Source organism: Daktulosphaira vitifoliae, unplaced genomic scaffold (genome assembly GCF_025091365.1).
Source record: "Daktulosphaira vitifoliae isolate Bord-2020 unplaced genomic scaffold, ASM2509136v1 Scaffold_3, whole genome shotgun sequence".
NCBI lineage: Eukaryota > Metazoa > Arthropoda > Insecta > Hemiptera > Phylloxeridae > Daktulosphaira > Daktulosphaira vitifoliae.
This window is the reverse complement of record NW_026099574.1, coordinates 29,183,728-29,205,505: the sequence shown is the minus strand read 5'-3', so window position 1 is coordinate 29,205,505 and position 21,778 is coordinate 29,183,728. Positions and strand designations below refer to the sequence as shown.

The window sequence follows — 21,778 nt, the reverse complement described above, 5'->3', positions numbered from 1 at the left end:
TGATGATTTTAAAGAGTATTCTAATAGAATAATTAGAATAACTATAGTATATTTTTATTATTTAAATAGTTATTGAATGACTACCGTATAGTTCGATAATTACTATTTGATATTTTTCATCTTGAATCTACACAGAAAAAAATTAATAATGTTTTGCGTAGGTATACACTAATAATATAAAATACTAAAACGATTAAATTTATTATAATAAAGGTTCGACTTATAATTAGTGGGGAAATAAAAACTAACAAACTTTTTATTGTCATATAGAATGTTTGTGCAAAAGACATTTTTTAATATAATTTTCCGAGTTAATTTTATATTTTTTAGTTCCTATACAAACAGAAGCATACGCATGATTGTTTTAATAGGGCCAAGACTTGAAATTTTTTTTACATCACGTAAGCTTAATAACGCTAATGTTATAAACTGTTTAGAGAAATTATAATGTATAAAACGGTCATAGGGGTCTTATCAGCCTTTCTGTTAACGAGACTGAGAATACTCCTATTGTCAGAATACCGTTAATATGATTTCAAACTTTTATTATCAACTATATAAGATTGATATAAACTTATTGATCTAGCTTTAATAGATTATTTATTTATCTCTAATAATAAATAGATGGTTTGTCCTTAACCTATAAGAAAACTCTGCCAATAATATTAACAAATGCAAATTATTTAACTATTGCCAAAAATATATTTCCAATGTATTTAAAACTCACATTAAAAAAAATAATTTAATGTTATTAAAATATAAATCATTATGTATACTTTGTTTTTTGTTTATTTTTTAGATTAAATGTCTAAAGTTTTTGTCGAATAGTTAAGAATAATACAAGTAATGATGAAAGTTTGTTTTTTTTTTTTTTGATTAAATGTATCAATATTTGTTGTTATGTATAAAATTTGGTTATTTATTTAGTATAGTTAAATTTATCCAAAAATAAAACGAAATAGACATTTTAATGATGACCTATAAGTTAATGTCACTGTATTAATGAGCGTAGCTTGACAAAATGATCTGTGAATGATTGATGTGTGTAATTATATCTTAGCTATGAACATAAGTATAAATTATTAAGCATTTGGAAAAAACATACTTCAATTTTAACATGTATATATAATGACAAAGTATTAACTCATTTAAAGGAGTTTTAAAACATAATAGAGAATATTTTTTTTTTACTAATTGAAGTTACCGTAAAAGTACATTGATGTAGGATTTATTTTAAATTGGCTTTCAACTATGTAGGCTTCCGACAATATAGATTTTTAACTTCTTTAAAATAAAATTTACGATGAAATTAATTTTTAAATATGGCTTTTTGAGTGTCAAACTGATAGGTTATTCAATGACTTGGTAATTAATTATTTTTCGAACAAATATTTACTAATATCTATTGAATATTTTATTTATTGAAACGAATAATTCATAGAGCTTAAAATTAAATATTTTATATATGCACATAGTACAAAATATTATAAAATGTTAAGTTTCAGAAAATGTACAACGTTTTTTTAAATAAATATTTGTTTAAAACATGATTTAAAAGATTTTTCTGTTTGCGTTTTATTTTTATTCCACATAAATATGTTAAAATTTTTGGAACTTAAATGTTTTTATTGAAAACACATTTTTAGATTTTTATTAAAGCAGTATAAATTTATTTTTCATTTCATATTACGATTATTTTATCTACTTAAAATTGAATACCCAATTTAATTTATTTGCGAAGACAAAAACTCATTAAAAACAAAAAACATAAATTCAGGATATTTTACAAATAAGTTCAAAATGCTTTAACTAAAAATATAATGATTTATATGCAGACAACAGTAATTAATAGAATAATATCAATTTGAAAAAGGCAATTACAATTTCCACAACAAAAAGTTGCAATTACCTTCGTAAATAGTTAAATTGATAACTCTGCTCTGCACTGGTACGATTATCTCAGCTAACTTTTGTTAAGTTTGATTAATTTAAATTTCTTTTTGTAATTATTACACTATTGGACTTTTTAAAAGTGAAATTATTATATGTACCTCAAAATTTAGTTCTTTTCTTAGTTTTCTCTTTTTGTGATTTTTTTTGATAAACATGCATTTTACCACTAGTAAGTATTAATAAATGTAATTTTAACTCTAATCATGAAATTAGAACACACTTTTACTTTAATTACTTTTGTATAAATAATAATAAAAAAAAAAAAGATTTAAAAAAAATAGAATAAATATATTTTTGTTAGAAATAACATAAACGAAAAATTTATTCTTTAAGGATAGTTAAAGTTTTCAATACTTTCAGCTTACCATTTCAGTTTGGTATTTTCAATAATTAAAACACACACAACAAAGAATTTAAAAAAATATTAATGAACTATAAAAAATAAAGCTGTAATAAAGTTAACTAATGAAGAAAAAATTATAAAGATTTAATGAAAAAATTGATTACTCATATAATGTATCGGAACTTTAGGTTAAAGTTAACAAATTAAACAATACAAGATAGATGTTGCCTACTTTAGTTGAACTTGAAACAAACTTAATAACAAACAGCACAAATATAATAATTAAAAATATTTCCTTTGAATAATACACAAAGATCAGTGTTTCTTAAAATAACACAATTCCAATAAAGTAAGAACTTTAAGTAAAATGATAAGATTAATGGAAAAATAATTTTTTTTTTTTAGCACTAGCTATTAATTTATATGAGTAAATTAAATAAAAAAAACATTTTCGGTGTATTTCTTTATAATAGTTTTATGTGTCAACAAGTATTACATTTTTGGGAAGTAAATTTTAAATTAAAATCTAATTTAAAATGTATTACCCATTAATTTAAATAACGCTATAACATTTAATATATTAATTAAATTTTTACTTTCAAAATAATTTTAAACTACAAGGTGACTGTCAATAGGCAAATGCTTACAATATTTAAACGTAAAATTTAGTATTCCTTAATATCATTTAATATATATGATATAAATTATTTTTTGTTAGGTTGAATGTTTTTAAAAATCACTATAATTGACATATTCATAGATATTATACGTGATTCTTGAGTGCTCAGTAATTCTGCATGATGAAACAAGAATCATTATATTAAAATTTTCAATGACTTTTAGTCACTCAACAATTGTAATAGAGTTCAAAATATTTATCAAATATTTTAGCAAAAGAAAAATTATCTAATTAAAGTGTGGGTAATAAGACCTAATACAAGCTAAGCCTTATTACCCGCACCTACCTTAATAAAAAATTTAAATCACAATATTTTATTAAATAGAAAATTTCAATTAGACTTCTTTCATTAATAGATAGCATTATATCTATTTTAATATTGATATAAAGTTATATTTACAATGTTGTAATATTTTATAGTAGACAGGATGTTTTAATACAAATATAAATAAAAAATAAGAGTTGGTACATCAGACCGGATGGAATAATCAACACAATTCACCTTTGGTCTATTTTCAATGTGATTTGTTTATTATATACATATTAATTTTACACAAAAACTTATAATTTATTTGTTATTAATATTTTTTTTAAATTATTTTTCAAAAAAAAATAATATATATAAATACGCCAAGTTGCGTTATATACAACAATTATTTTAATAAAGTACTAGTAATGGAATTCATACAAGATGCAATATAATTGGTCAACATGAATAAGCTGTTAATCAAACAAACATCATTCAATAAGATTGAAGAACTTGTGCAGTAAACAAGGCATCCTATTTGAGAAAAAATGTTTTGTATTTATATTTTTATAACTATTTTAGCTCACATAAAATTCTTTTATTATAGTTTTTAAAATTAATAATTTTTTGACTGTGCCTACTTAAGTTATTCGTTCATTTTCCAGTATGGGTTTAAAATTTAAACTTTAAACTATTAGACGGACCATTACCTAGTCGACTTGGGTTGCAATTTTTCCTATTATCATTAATAACAAATAATTATCAAATAAAGTCATGTATAAATCATATGTTCTTTTGTAAGACATATTACGTTTTTTGATCTCTTGGAGATTAACTATTTATGACTTGTTCTCTTTTACATGAAATCAATCCACACGAGGTTATTACAAAAAAAATAATAAATTTAAAAAAGGTCTCATAAGTAAAAAAATAAAAAAATTATATAGTTAAAAAGGTATTTTTTTCACTCCTTCATATTTTTAATTTTGGAACTATATATAATATACTGCAAAAAAAAAAAAATGAAGTGGAGTTTATCTGGATGTTGTAATAAGGGTCTTAAGACTGTAAGTCTCTTAAATAATTTATTGAACAAAAGATAAAAAAATCAACTACTATTGCTGTCACTACATTGAAAGAATCAAGATTTTTTGAAAAACATACCGATGAAAAATAATATAAATCATCACCTAAAAATAAGGATAAAATACAGCTCAACGTAATTTTAATGATTATAACTGACACGTACAAGCGCTGGTAAACATATAAAATCTATTCTCATAGATGCGCGTATACGAATTGTGAAATTCAATTTAGAATTTAGCTCATACGCAGTTTCCCAAGGAGATTGTATAAAGCGCAGCAGCACAGAGGCCCGTCGCATATTATCGATTGGTGGTGATTGTGTCCTACATATTTAAGCCTTAGACCCATCTTTCCAATGTTATATGAAATAAAAATGCACGTGTCTACTTAAAAGATGGTGCACAAAAAATATCTCTAATGATTTCAGATTAAAAGGGACTCTGTTACGTTTAAATAACTCATAATACTAAGATATTATGATAAATATACATATTTTTTAATAAAGATAAAAATACTATTTTATTTAAATTAGTAATAGATAAAATTACCATTGGCGTCCACTTTAATTTATATAGAATTAATCATAGTTATATAGTATAAATTCCCTTCAAATTCCTCATTTTAAGGACAAAGACTCAAAATTAGAGTTATTATATTTTCATTGTATTCATAGGTAAACTATATAACTTCTTTGAAAATTAACAACCCCAATACTATTGCTTCTCCTTGTATGTCTTCATTATAGTTTCAATTGAACTTCTTCGTTTTATAATTTTATAAGTCTATAATTTTTACAATCTTCACAATCTCAATTCATTGTTCAACTAAATATTATTAGTATGTCTACGATTATTATTTAAATATTTTTTCTGTTTTTAACATAAACATTTGGGCATATTTCAGCCTTTATTGGCCTTCGAATTCTTTTGATATTATCAATCGGTTTAATCAAATTTTCATTAATAATTAAAAAACAATTTATACTTAACCAAGTTGAGTTACCAACTATCATTAAAAATATTAACTTAACGTTATCATTTTCAAAGTATAAAACAGGGTAAGGGAATAGAGTGAAATATTTACTGCTTTTATCAAGAGCATGATTAAGGATGGATGATGGGGATAATTTCCTTTTAACAAAAAATTAGTTATTTGCCGAAGATGCAATTTTTTTTCAATGGGTTTAACGAAAAATGTTCGTATGTATGTCTCGACCTTGAACAAATCATAAAACCACTGTTCTTTATAGTATTTGCATTTTATAAAGTTGTAGATGTTACAAGTTCAAGCATTTATTTAATTTCATATTTTATAATACTTATAAGATAATTATTTTGCTTTATCTGAAGGAAATTATTTTTAAAATTATGAGGCATTATAACTTATGAAATAGTAAATATATATATTTTTTTGTGTAAATAGTAACAAAAAAACATTTAAGTACTCAAAAGTTATTATGAAAAATGTTTGTTTTCTTTAATACAAAAGAATTTGTAAAAAGGAAATATAACTTTTAATATGTAAATAGTTCTTTGAAAAATTAGAAATCTCTTATGTTAAATTAAAAATATTTCCACTATATTGTTATAACAATTTAAATGTCAAACATTTTTTTTTATTTGAAAGAATTGGTGAATTGTTAATAAAATTATATTTACTATAAAAAAATATTTTAAGTGCAAATATTAATAATATTTTTTTTACAAATATCATTTTTTAGTGGGATGTCATTTCATTTTATTATTATGAAACGTACAACATTTTTTACTAAGATTGTGACTCATGATTAATGTAAAAAAAAATTACAAATATAACTCGGCATTTTTAAATGTCTAGCATATTTACTATTTTATCACTAAAAGTTAATACCTACAGAGCACAAGGGAGAAAAAATAACACCAATTTTAAGTTTTAAAGTGTCGTATTGTATCTTCTCATTTTTTTCATTTTACAAAATAAATAAATATGTTTTTATATTGAATTACAACATCAATGAGAAACTTAAAAATCAATAAATAAATAATAAACATAAAATTATATTCTAATCAGACTTTCTATAGGGTAGAGGAATTTACAATAATAATAGTTAAAATAGGTAAGTAATAGTATAAACAATAGTATAATAATTACAAACCAATATTACTTAATTTTTATCCACCGGCATAAATTAGCTAGTAGTTTTCATTTTAGAATAACACATGATTTTGCGTTGGTGTATTCCAGGAACAGTAAAGTATATAATATTTCTTATTACATAAAAATTATTTTGCGTGACTATTAAAATGATTGTAAACATTATACATCACTAATATTTAAGTAATATTAGAGAATTGCTTTCATACATAAATAAATTTTACCTATATATTATATACATCAAGTAATAATTTACAATTATATATTTATCTTAAAAATCAAATAGACTAGTAATGGTATATAAATTTTATAAAAGACTGAAAGCATACAAACAAAAAATGGTATGACAAATTTAAAGGATAAAAACAAATTTATCAAATAAGATTAACCTTCTCAATTCTAGATGTTAAACAACGAACCAATAAATAAACTATAATAATAAATAAACTCAAACCCAATTAAAAAATATAATTTGATTTTTGAAAAAAATAAAAATAATTTAATAATAAGAAAGAAACTTTCACACAAAAACACTCTTTGAAACAATACAGAGACTATGTGGTATACAACAGGATAAATCAACGAAAACAAACAAATTTGTAACAATTTAAAATGAAGCACTTTTATATACTATGAAAATATATTGATAAAATAATAATTAATTATTAATAATAAAAAAATAAAAATATCAACATGTTTTTCAGCACCGGTTATACCTGTGTAATAATTTTTCTAAAGATTCAATGGCAGCCAAAAATTGTCAACAGCCGCCAAAAAAAAAAAAAAAAATCGATCGTAGTACTTCAAAATAACCAAAAAAGAAAAATATTCCAACTTGAATTTTTTTTTTTTAGGTGAAGGTCAATCGATTCTTTTGTATAGTCGACAATTTAGTCAATTTAACTAAGTTTATAATTTTTACAGAGTACATCATACATACTATACTGGTCAAGTACTACTTTCTATTCTGTAAATACCAATTTTCGATTTTTTTAATTTCAATAAGTATAATATATTTAAGATTCGTTGATTTCATATTGTGACAACAACGCATTTCAAACTGATATTGAATTGAATAATACAAATGTTTATACCGTTCAATTTTTATATAATTAAAAAAGGATTCTTTTTTAATGCTTGCGTTACAGAAAAAGTAAGTAGTATTTATCCTGATCTGTATGCCCAAAAGTTTTCTAAATAATAATATTTCCCAGGTAACTTTTTACCATCAAATAATCGAACGCGATATTCAAAATAGTTTTATTCGACTTTTACGGGATATTCTTGGCGGAAGATGAAGATGGTGCAGTTGCTGGTGTAGTCCATTTCCATCGGCTACCATATTTTTTTTCTTGACTGAAACAAAAAATAAAGAAACTTATATATTTTTTCTAAGCTTATATATGGATTTTACATAAAATTCTATATTTGCATTTTATTATTTTTTAAGATAAATTGCTAATTATGTAAATATGACATGTAACATGACACAATTTAAGAATAAATTAAATTTTTAAAAATATTATTTTGTCTAAACAATTAATTTTAAACTCCTTAACCATGTACAATGTTGATAAATGTTAATTTTTTGTAAGAAAATAGTGAACAAAAAAAATGTTTTAATAAAAAGTTTTGATCTTCTAAGTTTAATCGATACAATTTAAACACAACAAATTAATTAGGTGCTATAAAAATTATTCTTAATGCAAATTACATAAAATAAAAATATGTTTCTTATACAATTTGCAAGTAAATAATAAGTAGACATTGAGAATTAAAAATATCAGCAAGAAAATGTATACTTTCTGGCGATAGTTTTAGCACATATCTGTTAAATTTATTACCTCAGTTAAAAAATGATTAGAGATTGTAAATACTATACAATGTTTTTATTATTATATGAGTGTCAAGTAAAATTTTATCATTGTAACTCATCTCTTATCGTATTAACTCTATTATCCGAATATATTCGTTAAAACCACAATTTCTTAATTGCTTTTTTTTTTGCTAATATTCAATAGTTAAGTATATTTAATTCAGTTTATTTATGCTCCTCACAAATGTTAACGTCACAAAAATGTTTACATAATATCAAAGAAAAAATCTTAAAAGTAATTATTTTTAATAATACGCGATAATTAACTAAATTAAACGCAAAACAATCATACAATTTTAATTTTACACTGTAATAATATACAACATATAATTTTTTTGACAAATTAGTGTTTAGACTATTTTAGATTTTTGAAAAATTGATTTATTTTGAAAAATAATTTATTTATCTTAAATTTTTTAATTTTAGATGAAATTATAAAATATTTATATTTATGGCATATATTTGAAACACTAGTTAAACAGAGTTAAAAGCAATAAATAATTACTGTTTGTAGAATTGTTATTTGTGAAAATTAAATAAACAAAACATGTTTTATGAAAAAAGTTTTGAATTTTAGAGATATTTACTATTTCATTTATAGTTTCAATTTAAATGTTTTGTTTGCTAATGCGGTTGTAAATCAGTACATCTGAAATATTTATTGAACTTAATTCATAAAATATTGCGTTTAAAATTTTATGTGCAAGTGTATTTTCTTTTATGTGATATTAAATGAAAATATATTCTCACAATAATTACGACACATATTATCAAAGTATAGTTTAACATAGTTTTATTAATAATATTATTATACATGTGTAATTGTTAAAACAAAAGAAATTTGTTTGCAAACTGTCGGTTAGACATATTATTTAGATTCAATTAACCCATTGGTTGTAAAATATATAACTGATACATTTTGTTAGGATTTGAATAAAAACAAGTGGATGAATTAAAATTAAAAACGACATTCAGTTTTGGGCTTACTATTGGTGAAGAACGTTATGGTAACAGATTCAGAAAAAGAATGCATAGAAAAGTTATAAATATTTATTTTGAGAGACAGAAATTTTTATAAACTATTATTAAGAATGACTATCGACTAATTATACTTATGCGAAGAATTTAAAACTAAAATTTTGATAATAAATATTTTATAAAATAAATTTTTAAAGCGTACGTCTTACAACGCTATTTATAAAAAAAAAAGTTAAAACCTGAATTATAAAAATGATCTTATTGTTTGTAGAAAACTATTGTAATAAACATTATTTTTATATATAAAATACATTGAGAGTACGTTATAAGTAGTAATGGGGAATATCGAATAGTAACTATCGAACTATTCGAATAGTAAAAATATTCAATAGTTACACAATATATTCGAATAGTTTTTAAAATATTTGATATTTTATGTTAAAAATAAAATATTTGGTGGTATAAACACAATTTGAATAGTTAATCGATAGTTTAAAATATTTAGAAAAGCCCATCACTAATTTTTTTTTATTATTAATTGTATTCCATTTATAATCGTAGTACCCTGAATAAACAGTTTTAAACAATCCTATTTAAATCGTTAGTGTTATTAAAACAGCAAAACTATAAATCTGACTATAATTTTACATAAGACCAATAAAATTTAACTTAATATATTTTTTTTTACAAAATATTTTGTTATAAAATGATTATTTAAAAAATTAAGAATGATTTATATTCAAAATATGAATTTTAGCAAATTATTTTTTCATTTTATTTTTTTGAGCAAGTAAAAATAATTTTAGAAAATTGTTGTAAATACCATTTTAGAAGAAAATATTAAAATATTAAAATCTATAATTTATATTTTATACTCTGTTATGCTAAGTGTGTTAGTTTTAAAAAATTTATCTCATTTTATAAAAGCTAATTCAACAATAGTTTCTTAAAAATTATATTTAATCTTCGTGGTTAACTGCATTTAACCTTCATATAGTAAAAAGATACAGAACTTCAAAATTCTTATTTTATTGTGTTAATAATATTTAACATTAAAGATTTACTAGTATAGTGTTTACTTAGTTTCTATTGTTAACAAAAATGTTGGGTTTGGTTTTACAGAAAGTCAGGAGCTATTTTTAAGGTATACAAAACTATTGTGTAAGGTGTGTCGTTTATTGTGGCATCCCATCATATAACCAGTTAAATATATTTTATGACGAGTGCATTAGTCAATAAACATTTTTTTTTTAAATACAATTATCTGATTAAAATTTATGTTTGTGAACTATTACTTATAATACTTAAAATTATTATTATACGTCTAAAACTCCTCAAATTATAAAAAAACATTTGTTATGCATAACCAAGTTTGAAAGTTAAAGATAATATGAATTTTAATAAACTCGAATTTAGTTTTGATAAAGGATACATTTGTTTGACTACTTTCCAGATACAAAAAAAAAAATAAAAAATCGAACGTCTTTAGCTAAACACTCATTGGATCATGAAGAATTATTAATTGAGTATAATATACTCAACCCTTTTTTATCGAGCTATTAAAATAGATTGAAAAATAATTAAATACGCCGTAAATCAATTTCAGTTTGTTCAGGTAAAAATAGTATTCTGAAAAAAATATGGCTAAAAAGTGATTTCTTTTTTACTTTGGTAATCAAAACGATAACGATATTATATTAACGAAAACATTTGCTGATTTTTGTTTGAGAGAAATAAAACTAGTTCATAAAAAATTAAGATAAGAAATATTCACTTAATTCAGAAGAAACACTGTGAAATAATTATTAAAAATATTTTTTTTAACTTTAGGTAAGCATTTTTTCTTAATTTCATGTAGACATAAATACAGCAATATCATTAGATTAGTTATTTTCACTGGATATTAGCTGAACGTACTTTTTTTTAAAACAAATTTTATAGAATGTAGGAAATAAAAAAATTGGCTAGCTCACATTTGATATAATATCCTTACTACACGGTTCATCCAACATCAATTGGATATTCGTAAAGAATTAAAATTTTTTGTTCACTGGTTGGTTTGACATCATATTCACACAAAAGTAAATAACAATAATATACTAAATATATTGTATAGTTAAAGTTTTTAACTATACAACTATAAAACTATAACATGAAGCGAAATATCAAATAATACTTACATAAAAATCATTGTATATTAAGAGTTTAAAATTATTTTTCAACTTTTCTCACATCTTTATTTTTAAGTTAAAAATATTCTAAGACTCAATACTCATTATAAACAATAATGGTTGATATTTATATTTAAAGAATTTAAACAAAATTATTTTACTGAAATAATGTATTTAGATTCGTAATCAAATCAAAGAAAACATTAAAATATACTGATGAGTGAATAGCTAAACAAATTATCTAACTTTAACAACATCGATCTATAAAATTAGTAAATATTCAATATGAATATAAAATTAAACACAACACATTGTATTAATATAATACAAATTTAAATCGACAAAATTTATTAATTTTCATTGGCTTCTGAATTATTTTTATATAATTAATAATTTCATTTCTCAATACAAATTTTGAAGGTTTCAAAAAAAAAAGTTGAACTATTTTTTTCATGATATATAAATTTCAATTAAAGTTAATTAAAGTTTTTCTATCTAACAGTGATTTCTATGTGTATGTGACCAATTAATTTAAACGTTCTATTTTAAAAGGTTGAATAATCATTATAATACTACGTCATGTCTGATGTCATAAAAGTATCGTTGTATTATGACAAAAATGTATAATAGACAATATTTTTAACTTATTGAAATTCTTCAAGTAGTAAATATTAACATTATAGCTAAAACTAATAAATTGAACACAATAGTCTAAATTTACAGAGAATAACATATAAATATAAATATTTTATAGAAAATGCTGATTATGTTAACTTGAACGAGAAATAAGCAAATCATGAATATCTAAATCAGACAAATGATATAATTCTATTGGTAACCTAACAGTAAACAATTACAATGTTTAAAAAAATGATCATTATATAGTTTGTTCGTGGATCCAGTTCATAAGATTTAATCATAAACTATAGAATAATTAATTAATATTTTTATAGTTAAATTATTCTATAAGATACCAAATAAAAAAAGTTTTATAAACATTTTGTTTTTTTAAGGAGAAATCAAATTTCAGAAATTTGACAACGTGTCACTAAACAGAAGTTCAGTGCCCTGAAGCCAAATATTAAGAAAATTGATGCTGGAAATTTTGGTCGTTGGCCATGACCCCATACATTGAATTGCATATAACTATTCAGTTATTCACAGCGAAATGAATATAAAAAAAGATTGGTAAATATAAATATTGAAAAAAGTACAATATAAAATTATAAATTAAAAATTATAGAATCCAACCGTTTATTTCATGTTAAAATTTACCAAATTAAATTTGTTGTACGGTAATTTTGAAATAATCTATAGAAATGATACAGCAGCAACAAATATACCTTTCACTCCTTACAATGAGGACGAACAATACAAAGACCCACAATTTTTTCAACACTTAAAATAATTGTTTTCTTTTTTAATTATAGACTCGTTGTTAAATACTATACTTTTATATTTTAGCAATTAATAGAGCTTGACAAAATGTATTAACTAAAACCCTTTTAAGTGTAACTACATAAAAATCTCACTATTGTTTTATCTAATGGTTGTCTTAAAATTTTTTCGTTTTTAAATAGAAGTTATAATTTTTTATAATTGACAAAATGATTAAAAATAATATTTATCTACAATTTATTTTTTATTACAATATACTATGATATTGTCCATGTATAGATATAAAAACAATTTTTCAATAATAATTATTCATAAAAAATTAACATGTAAAAATTCTCATAAATTGTAAAACAAATAAGTAGCTCATACGTTGTGTTTTTTAAAAAAATTATTTGAGTACTTACATGAAATAAAATGCTTTTTATCGGGGTAATGTGCCTTTTTATTTTACATGTAATATTTTTTATTGATTCAATATATTTTAACTTTAATGTTCGTGTCATTAAATTAAGATATAAAATGTCTAAAACGTATAGATAGTGAATAACAAATTGATTATAAATTATTATTTTTACTACAGCACTATAGTTCTATGTTATTATAGCGATATTAAATGTATTTACCTGCTAAATAATGGATGCCACAGTTGAGAACCCAACAAACTTTCGTTTCCATTAGCTCTAGCCAAGTGCAATGCGCCTTCGATGTTCAATAATTTAGGTTTTGCGTTGGGGTCAATTAAATGTTGCTTAACTTTAATTTTTGGTCGGAATGAATCACTGTTGGACTTGTTATTAAAAAGAAGATTACTAGAAGATCCGCTGGCTGCCACAGTCGGAGATTGATGTTCACTGCTATCACTGCTATTGTAACCGGCACTTCCATTATTACAATCAGTAGATGGTTGCAGGTTTTCAAAACTTATTTGCTGAGGATTATTTACGCGCTTATATGGTGATGGTGGCGCAGATGGGGTTGTTTGCTGTTGCGGTAGATTTAATCCTGGAGATTGTAGCAACGGCGATGGAGTTTCTGAACCATTATAAGCGTAACCAATATCTGTCGGATAACAACAGCTAATGTCACTTGGAAAAACTGAACATGAAGTTTTATTAGTACTACAGTCGGTTGGAGAAACGTTATAGGAATCATAACCAGGTTTTGTCCAACAATTGTCGTAGCAGATAGGTGGACCATTGCCACAACATGAGTCAGGCTGTTGTATCCGTCGTCGCATAGAAGACGAAGGGATAGTCGGTTTACAGCAATCTACAGATTTACTGTAGCCGGTTTGAGCGTACGAGGGTATAGACGATGTAGGAGTCGATGAGAAATATGTATCTTGCCATGCGTTTTTCGGTTGATTGTAATTGAAACTTTGTTGACCTGTTACGTGATTAGGTAACAAAAAGCTTAACATAGATAAGAGTTCAGCGTCGGATCCCGCCACATCTTTAGATAAGTATGGTAACCACATCATATGGTCAATAGCTGCTTGTTGTTGATTTTCCGATTTTCGATCATTTCCAAAGCACAGTTGTTGCATTAATAAAGACCGTAAATGTGATAATGATACAACTAATAAATCAGGATCTGGAAGTGGTAGTAGTGGTGGCGTTTTCAAAAGTCGAGGTATTTCTTTGGCAGGACTTGCCACAAGAGCAGCCAGCCTGGCTCGAGGCACCAAAAGGGGATCTGGTACGGAAAGTCCGGGGTCAGATAAAACTTCCTTCAATTCAGACAAAGGGTCCCACTCGCGCTTCAAGTTTTCGTTGGCCACAGGTGGTAGCGAAAACGGAGGCGGGACGGTTCGTGTCTTTTTTGTAGGCGGCCCCTGCAATCGTATCTCTAATGAAGGTCGTTTGCCCACGGTTTCTAAGTTAAGAGGTTCACTTTGTTGTTGTGGTATAATGGTAATTTCACCAAAATGTATAGGAGTCATCGGCGGTGGTGGGCCTGGTATACTCGGTTCACTAATAAGTTCCTCTGACTTTACTTCATGAATAGTAGTACCTTCGGGTAATTTGATAACGGTAGTATCAACAAAGGAATGTTCGGTTTTTACTTCGTCCAGTATAGCAACGTCTTGATCAATGAATTCCAACGCACGGTCTATGCCAGCCCTTTGTTCTTCGTCTTCGTCTTCGTCATCCAAAGTGTAGGCAGATTCTAATAATTCAATTGAGTTGTCGTTTTGATCCAACAACAATGGTTCTTTGACTTTATCTTCTGAATACGATTCTTGGGTTTTTAGACAAGGTTCTTCTAATATTGATGATGATTCATTAACTTTTGGGCAGGGTTCTTCGGTGGTGACTACGTTGACTATAGAACTGTAAACTTTTTTTGCGACTGCATTTTCCTTTTCGGTCTCCGTAGTCACCACCGGTTGAGCAACAGAAATAGGGGCAATACTGGAAGTGGCTGTCAAAATTTCAGATCTAGGACTAGCTTTCCAACCATTTGCTGTTTTCACTAACCTAATTCTATTGCGCTTATCGTAATCCTCGCATAAAACTCGGACAATTTTCGATTCCTTCTTTTTAGCCCATAAAAATATAGGGCTCACCTGTTGGTCCTGTCGTCGACGGTCACCATTTCTTTTGTGATGATGATGATGATGATGATGTTTACGACGTTTTTTTCCAGATTTACGACGACTATTATAAGATGTTTTTTCTTCGTCCGATTCCGACGACTTGGTTTCTATCATGTCATTGCCACCATCGTCAGTCGCCAGGTTATTGGGTTCACAGAGCGCGCCATCAGTACCGACATCATCGGGTGCACCTGTACCGGAATTATTATTACTATCGTCTCTGGTGACCGACTTATCCGGCAGAGCTTTCATTTTTTCTTCGATATTGGCACGAGCTCCATCTGGGGCAAATAAACAACTTCGTGTCCAAACCGTCGCGTATAATACTAAAAATTCATGGTAATAACGAAGAAAAGTTTATTTTTCACATTAATGTGACCATAAAAATTTTGAATGTAAATAAACTAGCGACGCCCGTTCACCACCAAGATAATATTAATGTGTACACACATGCATGCACTCGGGCAGGCGCGCGCACTTACACACACACACACTTACGGATATACGCGCACAGAAATCGTCGACGGGAAACAGCTGTATATCGCAGCTAACCGGTAGGAGTTACTAGCCGGCGGCAGCAGCGTTGTCGACGCTACACAAGTAAAATTCTTTCGGCTCAAGTATTGTTCGGTCGGCAACGGATACTTTCGGCCTCTGTCGGCCTGCAGACCACAGCTATTGGTCGGCTAAGTTTTCGTGTTAGGCGTTACCGCGTTGTAGACGTTCCGAAAATATCCCTCCCGCCTCTGCTACCACCACATAATTCTGACTGATCACCCGCCAACTTACACTTTTTCCAGACTTGCATGTGAATTTTCATCGTTAGTCGAACCACTATGATAGAGGAAGAGAAAAAGATAGTAGTGGTAAACCAATTTTCCACCAACGCTACGGTATCGATCTCATGAGCTATGTTAGTTTCAAATTTCAAAAACTATCTAAAACGTCAAAGAGGCTTACCAACAGACAAAACGTTAATTTTTAAGTTAAAATGATTCCAATTTTTGTTAATTTTAAATATGAACATGATAACTATCAAAAAATACTAGAAATATAATTGGGAAAACTTGATTTTTATAATTAAAGTTGATTACTAACAACTAAATTAATTATAAGTATATACATTTTAAAATGCAAAACGTACTTTGATAATACAAGCATATGCCTTGATACACCACTTAAGATAACTATAGATTGATCAATTATAAAACTTATCAATTAATCAATTTATAAATTTATTTAATACCTTACTGTTACTTGTTAAAATTATTAATAATTCTATTTGATTGTAAGCTATAGTAGAGCACTACAATCGAAAGTTCACGAATAAAATAAACTTAAAATATTCTAGATTGTTTGTAAATGACATTATTTTAAATTCATCTAATTATAGTTCTTTCAAATTTCCTCATATATTTTTTATATAAAATTTTAATAATTTTACATAGGGCTAAGTATTTTTTATAATTCAGATATAGAATTTTTTTTTATTGCTCATTTATAACTAAATCGACTTTTTTTACAATTGTTTAATTTGTGTCAAAGATTTTCTCTTTTCTCTACAAGGTTTAAATCGAAACAAATATCGATTTTATAAAACAGTTATTTTTTACCTTTTATATTTATGATTATTTAAGTTAATCAATTAATTTATGAAGATTAATTACCTGAGAACTGTTACCTCACTTTCTCGTCCTCTGTATCCAGTAACTTTTCTTAGCTTTGAAACTATCACTATTTTATGTAGTAAAAATTATACTATATAATATACCATAATAATAATATCATTATCATTAATTTCAACACAGTAGATAAAATAATTATTAATTGTAAGTTCATAAAAACTCCACTTCAATATTTTACTAGCCTATGTAAAATTTTTAAGAAATATTTAGTAAAAACTTAATATAGTTTTTAAATTTTGATTGATTACCATATAATACTTACTGTATTACCTACTTTAATTATATATACTTTATATATATTATGTGTGATGAATTAAATATGAAAATAAAATAAATATGCAACTGTTAGTTGTAAAAAAAGTGTACAAATTAGAGTTTTGATTAGGGTTGTGTTGGAATTATTCTAACACATTATGTCACTGAACATGAACGTATTTTACATTGCATAATTTTTTATTACATATATTAAATAATATACTAAATAATAGATTTGTGTAGTTCATAATCTAATTCCCGCATAACCATAATCAAAACTCTGAATTTTGTACATCATATATAATTTATAAAAATTATTTTTAATTAAGCAAGAAAATTAACTTATTAAACTATTAAAAATTCGTGATTTATTACGAACATATTTTTAAGTTAAAATAACGTAATAGAGTTAAATAAATTAAACGTTCAATTCACAGTTGTCTCTAAATAAGTTGAATTTTATTTTAGTTAACTCTCCTAAAAGTCTTTATAAAATACATAAATAATGTTATACATTTAAAAGTATCATTTAAAAAATGACATGATATTTTTAAAAAGGCAGAAAATAATATGATAATATTTAGTGGATGACGTTATCTATTTTTGTAGGAGATAAAAGACGGTCATTATCTAATAACAACTTAATGTGTGGGCGAGTAAATTAAATAGGATATTTTTTATAACGACTTTATACAACCAACCCTAATAAAATTTGTTGCTTGCGTGACAGTCTAAATATTACTTATTGATGAAAAGGCTTTAAATCCGAATTATTTAATTTAGTATAAAATATTAATGTTATGATGTTTCTTTATTCTAATCAAATAAAAAGCTATTCATTTTTAATTGAAGAAAACAACTATCAAAAATTTAATTAAACAAACATACACATTAAATACAAATAAAAGTAAATCGTATGAAATATTTTCTATGGTTTAAATATTCTTTAGATTCTAATATTTAAAGTCGATATTTTTAGATATATTTGAAACTGTAATCTTATGTTGACTTGAAAAGTATAATCAGAACAGTTTATAATTATATACAAATAATAATATTATATTCTTTATATTAAACTGATACGATTTCATTATTTTTATTATTGATTATTCAACATTTTGAGGAGTAATTACATTTTAAAACAAATTTTATATTTTTCCTCGTAATCTACTAAATGAGAATCCATTGTTCACAAAGTGAATACTAAAATCTTTAATGTTAGTTCATAATGCTTTCTTTAGATTCTTGAGCTACTATTATGCATAGAATAATACGTTTATAAATTAAAACTATTATAGAAGTTCAATACGTAAATTCAACGTTTGTAATAATACGTACATGTATAATTAATTAAAATTTTCACTAGTGTAATGTCTGTTCTAAGTGTTTTATAAAGTGATTCTTTTATTACAAACCATTTTATTAATCGAAAAATAAAAATGTAAAATATTTTATTTTTATTTTATTAAATTTATCAATCATAAAGTATTTTTTATTTTCATCCTTAATAAAGATGTCGACTTCAATTTTCATATGGCAACATAAATAATTAACACGCTTATTTAATAGATAACAATAATAACTTTAGGACCGGTATTTTGGAAGCTATTAAAAATTTAAAGTAATGACTAGAGGTGAGACGCGAATAACGTTATTTTTAGCATTAGACATTTCTTAGCCGTACTACTCCTACCACCTATGCATAAAAGTGTTAATCACTTAAATAATAAATTAGATCATATATATTAATTAAGATAGTTGATTTTTTATATTATCATTTAAAAAATAATATAAATTTATAATATTTTTAAACAGGGATGAGCATAAAAAATACTTAATAATAGATAAATTGAAAAAACAAGCAACTAAATGAAACAATAAAAATAATTTTAACATTTCTTTATTTTTCGATTAATTAAGTGATTTGTGATAAAAGAATCACTCTGTATACTGTACAATAAATAGTCTTAAACCAACAGAAAATGTAATAATTAAGAAAACATTAACTATAAGCAATTAACATACCTAATATCAATAAAATCAAAAACGGCCAACTATAACATTTTATTATTAGTTAAAATATAGAAAATTTTACTCAAAATTTTTTTATGTTGTGTTTAAAAACTAAAAAATATTTACTAAAGTTAAATATTTAATTAATAATTGTTTCATGAAAAATTAAATTCTAGTTACTATTAACCTACTAAAATTTCATATTAATATTAATTTATGCTATTTGGAAAACAATTACAGTCACATAAATTTTATATTTTATATATAATTTTTGTTATTCAATACATACATATTCCCAACACATGAGTATACTTTTTTTTATTTCTTGACGTATTTTTAATAAAAGGAAATTTTTTTTCAAGGCCATACTCGGGGAACTTTCGAAATTTTTTTAAAATATACATATATAAATAATATTTATACATATATTTATTAAAGATATATATAAAGTTCACCCAATCCTCTATGAATGCATACATATTTTAGAACCCTACTAAAATAATATTCTGAATACGACCTTGTTTTTACTCATAAAATATTAAAAAACAATTTTTTTGTCACTTTTACAAAATAATTCTCGTACTATTTTCTATTATTCTACTGCTAGTATCTGGTTTTATATTAAGCATTGACATTTCGTCATGGGGGAGATATTTATAAGAAAATTTTTCTTATGTATATCTTAGTTTTTCAATTACCCCTGCAAACGAAAAATAATTGTATCTTTACTATGTTATTATTGCTTATTATTTTTTTCATGGGGTATATGACACCCATATTCCTCCTATGATTATGCCAGTGTTTTAGGAGGTATAAGCCTAAAATTAATTTAGTTTAATGATGTTATGTATGATATTTATTTATATGATATTGATATAATATTTCATGAGTTATTTGATGAATAAGAGTACATCGTGAAATACACAGACGTATACTATGTTCCAATTCACTCATATACAGGGTGATCAGTAAGTAGGGAAACAGGTCAATTATTATAAACAATGAGAATAATAGAAACCCGTTTTCTTACTTACTAAACACTCTATATAATATAATGTATACATTATAATTATTTTACGATAACACTAGACAATAATAAAAAGGTTCCCTACTTATTTTTAAAAAAATATGTTTTTAATGCATGCATAGTAAGGAAAATTTTTTATAAATTATATTAAAATTTTATTTGCTTACAAATTTCCGATACTTAATGTCGAAATTTCACTACTTGTGTATAAAATTAACGTTTATATTAAAGATATACTGACGTATGGGAATTTTCGAATTATTTTTTATAGTTTTTTGTGAACATTTTATTTTAATTTGCAATAAATTTCATTTGTGTTAAAACTATCTTTATGCTATTACTTTATTCTAATTATTGTATATCATTTATTAATTGGACTTAATGTTTAAAATTATGTGAATACCATAAAAAAGAAACATTGGGAATGGGTTGTATTCAAAATTCAAATCTTTCCTTACGCTATGTGTTTTTAAATTTCTAGTCTTTCATATATTTTTTAACAATAATATCCATACAAAATTATAAAACTTTAAAAATCGTTAAAATTTCTTGTTATATACATTGTGAAAATTAATTAATAATAAGTTTCATCATTCTTTCACTTAAATTTCATAGTTACTTGTGGAACGCAACATGTGATGAAAGTTAAATTGATATTTGATACAAGTAAAAATAATAAATTGTTATTTTTGATAACCATCCGCTAAGCCAACTTATCTTACAAAATAAAATAAAAAAAAAACCCAGCACAGGGGGATCGCGGCACAGTGGTGTCGTGGCATAGATGGATCAAATATAATGATATCTGGCAGTGATTAAAATCATTATCAAAATTACGCTTCGATGCAAATCTTTAGATAGTGTTTAATTTTAAAAAATTGGTGGATTATTCCAAAAGCTAAATGATCTGCTAGTTCATTATTAATATTCTAATTAAGATAAAGTATGTCGAATGAAAAAGGGATTATTAAAAAATATTATTTCTCATAAAAAAATAATGTTGATCCATACACTTTTCAATATGTCATAGCATTATAAAGTTAAAAATGTAAAAAATAAAATCGAGAATTTTTACACAATAATAACATTTGGTAGCCATTTTCACCGTGAAGATAAAATAAAGTCCGAAATTTTTTTTTTGCATAATAAAGAAAATTACATGAGCTTTAATTTAAGATATATATAAAAGTGTCAGACTTTCCGGAACACTTTCAAAATTTAAGTTGAAAAAGTAATTTTTTTGTGAAAAAGTTGTCATTTTAAATCCCCCCTTGTGGGCAGGTTAAGGGTTAAATTTATGAAAAAAATATACCAAATGAAAGGTAATGATATTAT

The 21,778-nt window shown here is 24.6% G+C and overlaps 1 protein-coding gene across 1 annotated transcript; it reads right to left on the bottom strand.

Moving 5' to 3' along the window:
* Window positions 1-6,210: 6,210 nt before the first annotated feature.
* On the bottom strand, window positions 6,211-16,047 carry LOC126900761 (uncharacterized). The gene is made up of 2 exons (XM_050676688.1): window positions 13,488-16,047; window positions 6,211-7,797 (listed from the first exon to the last, which is right to left on the bottom strand). The coding sequence occupies exons 1-2, from the start codon at window positions 15,713-15,715 to the stop codon at window positions 7,713-7,715; spliced, it is 2,313 nt and encodes a 770-aa protein (XP_050532645.1). The 5' UTR covers window positions 15,716-16,047; the 3' UTR covers window positions 6,211-7,712.
* Between the last annotated feature and the right edge of the window lie 5,731 nt (window positions 16,048-21,778).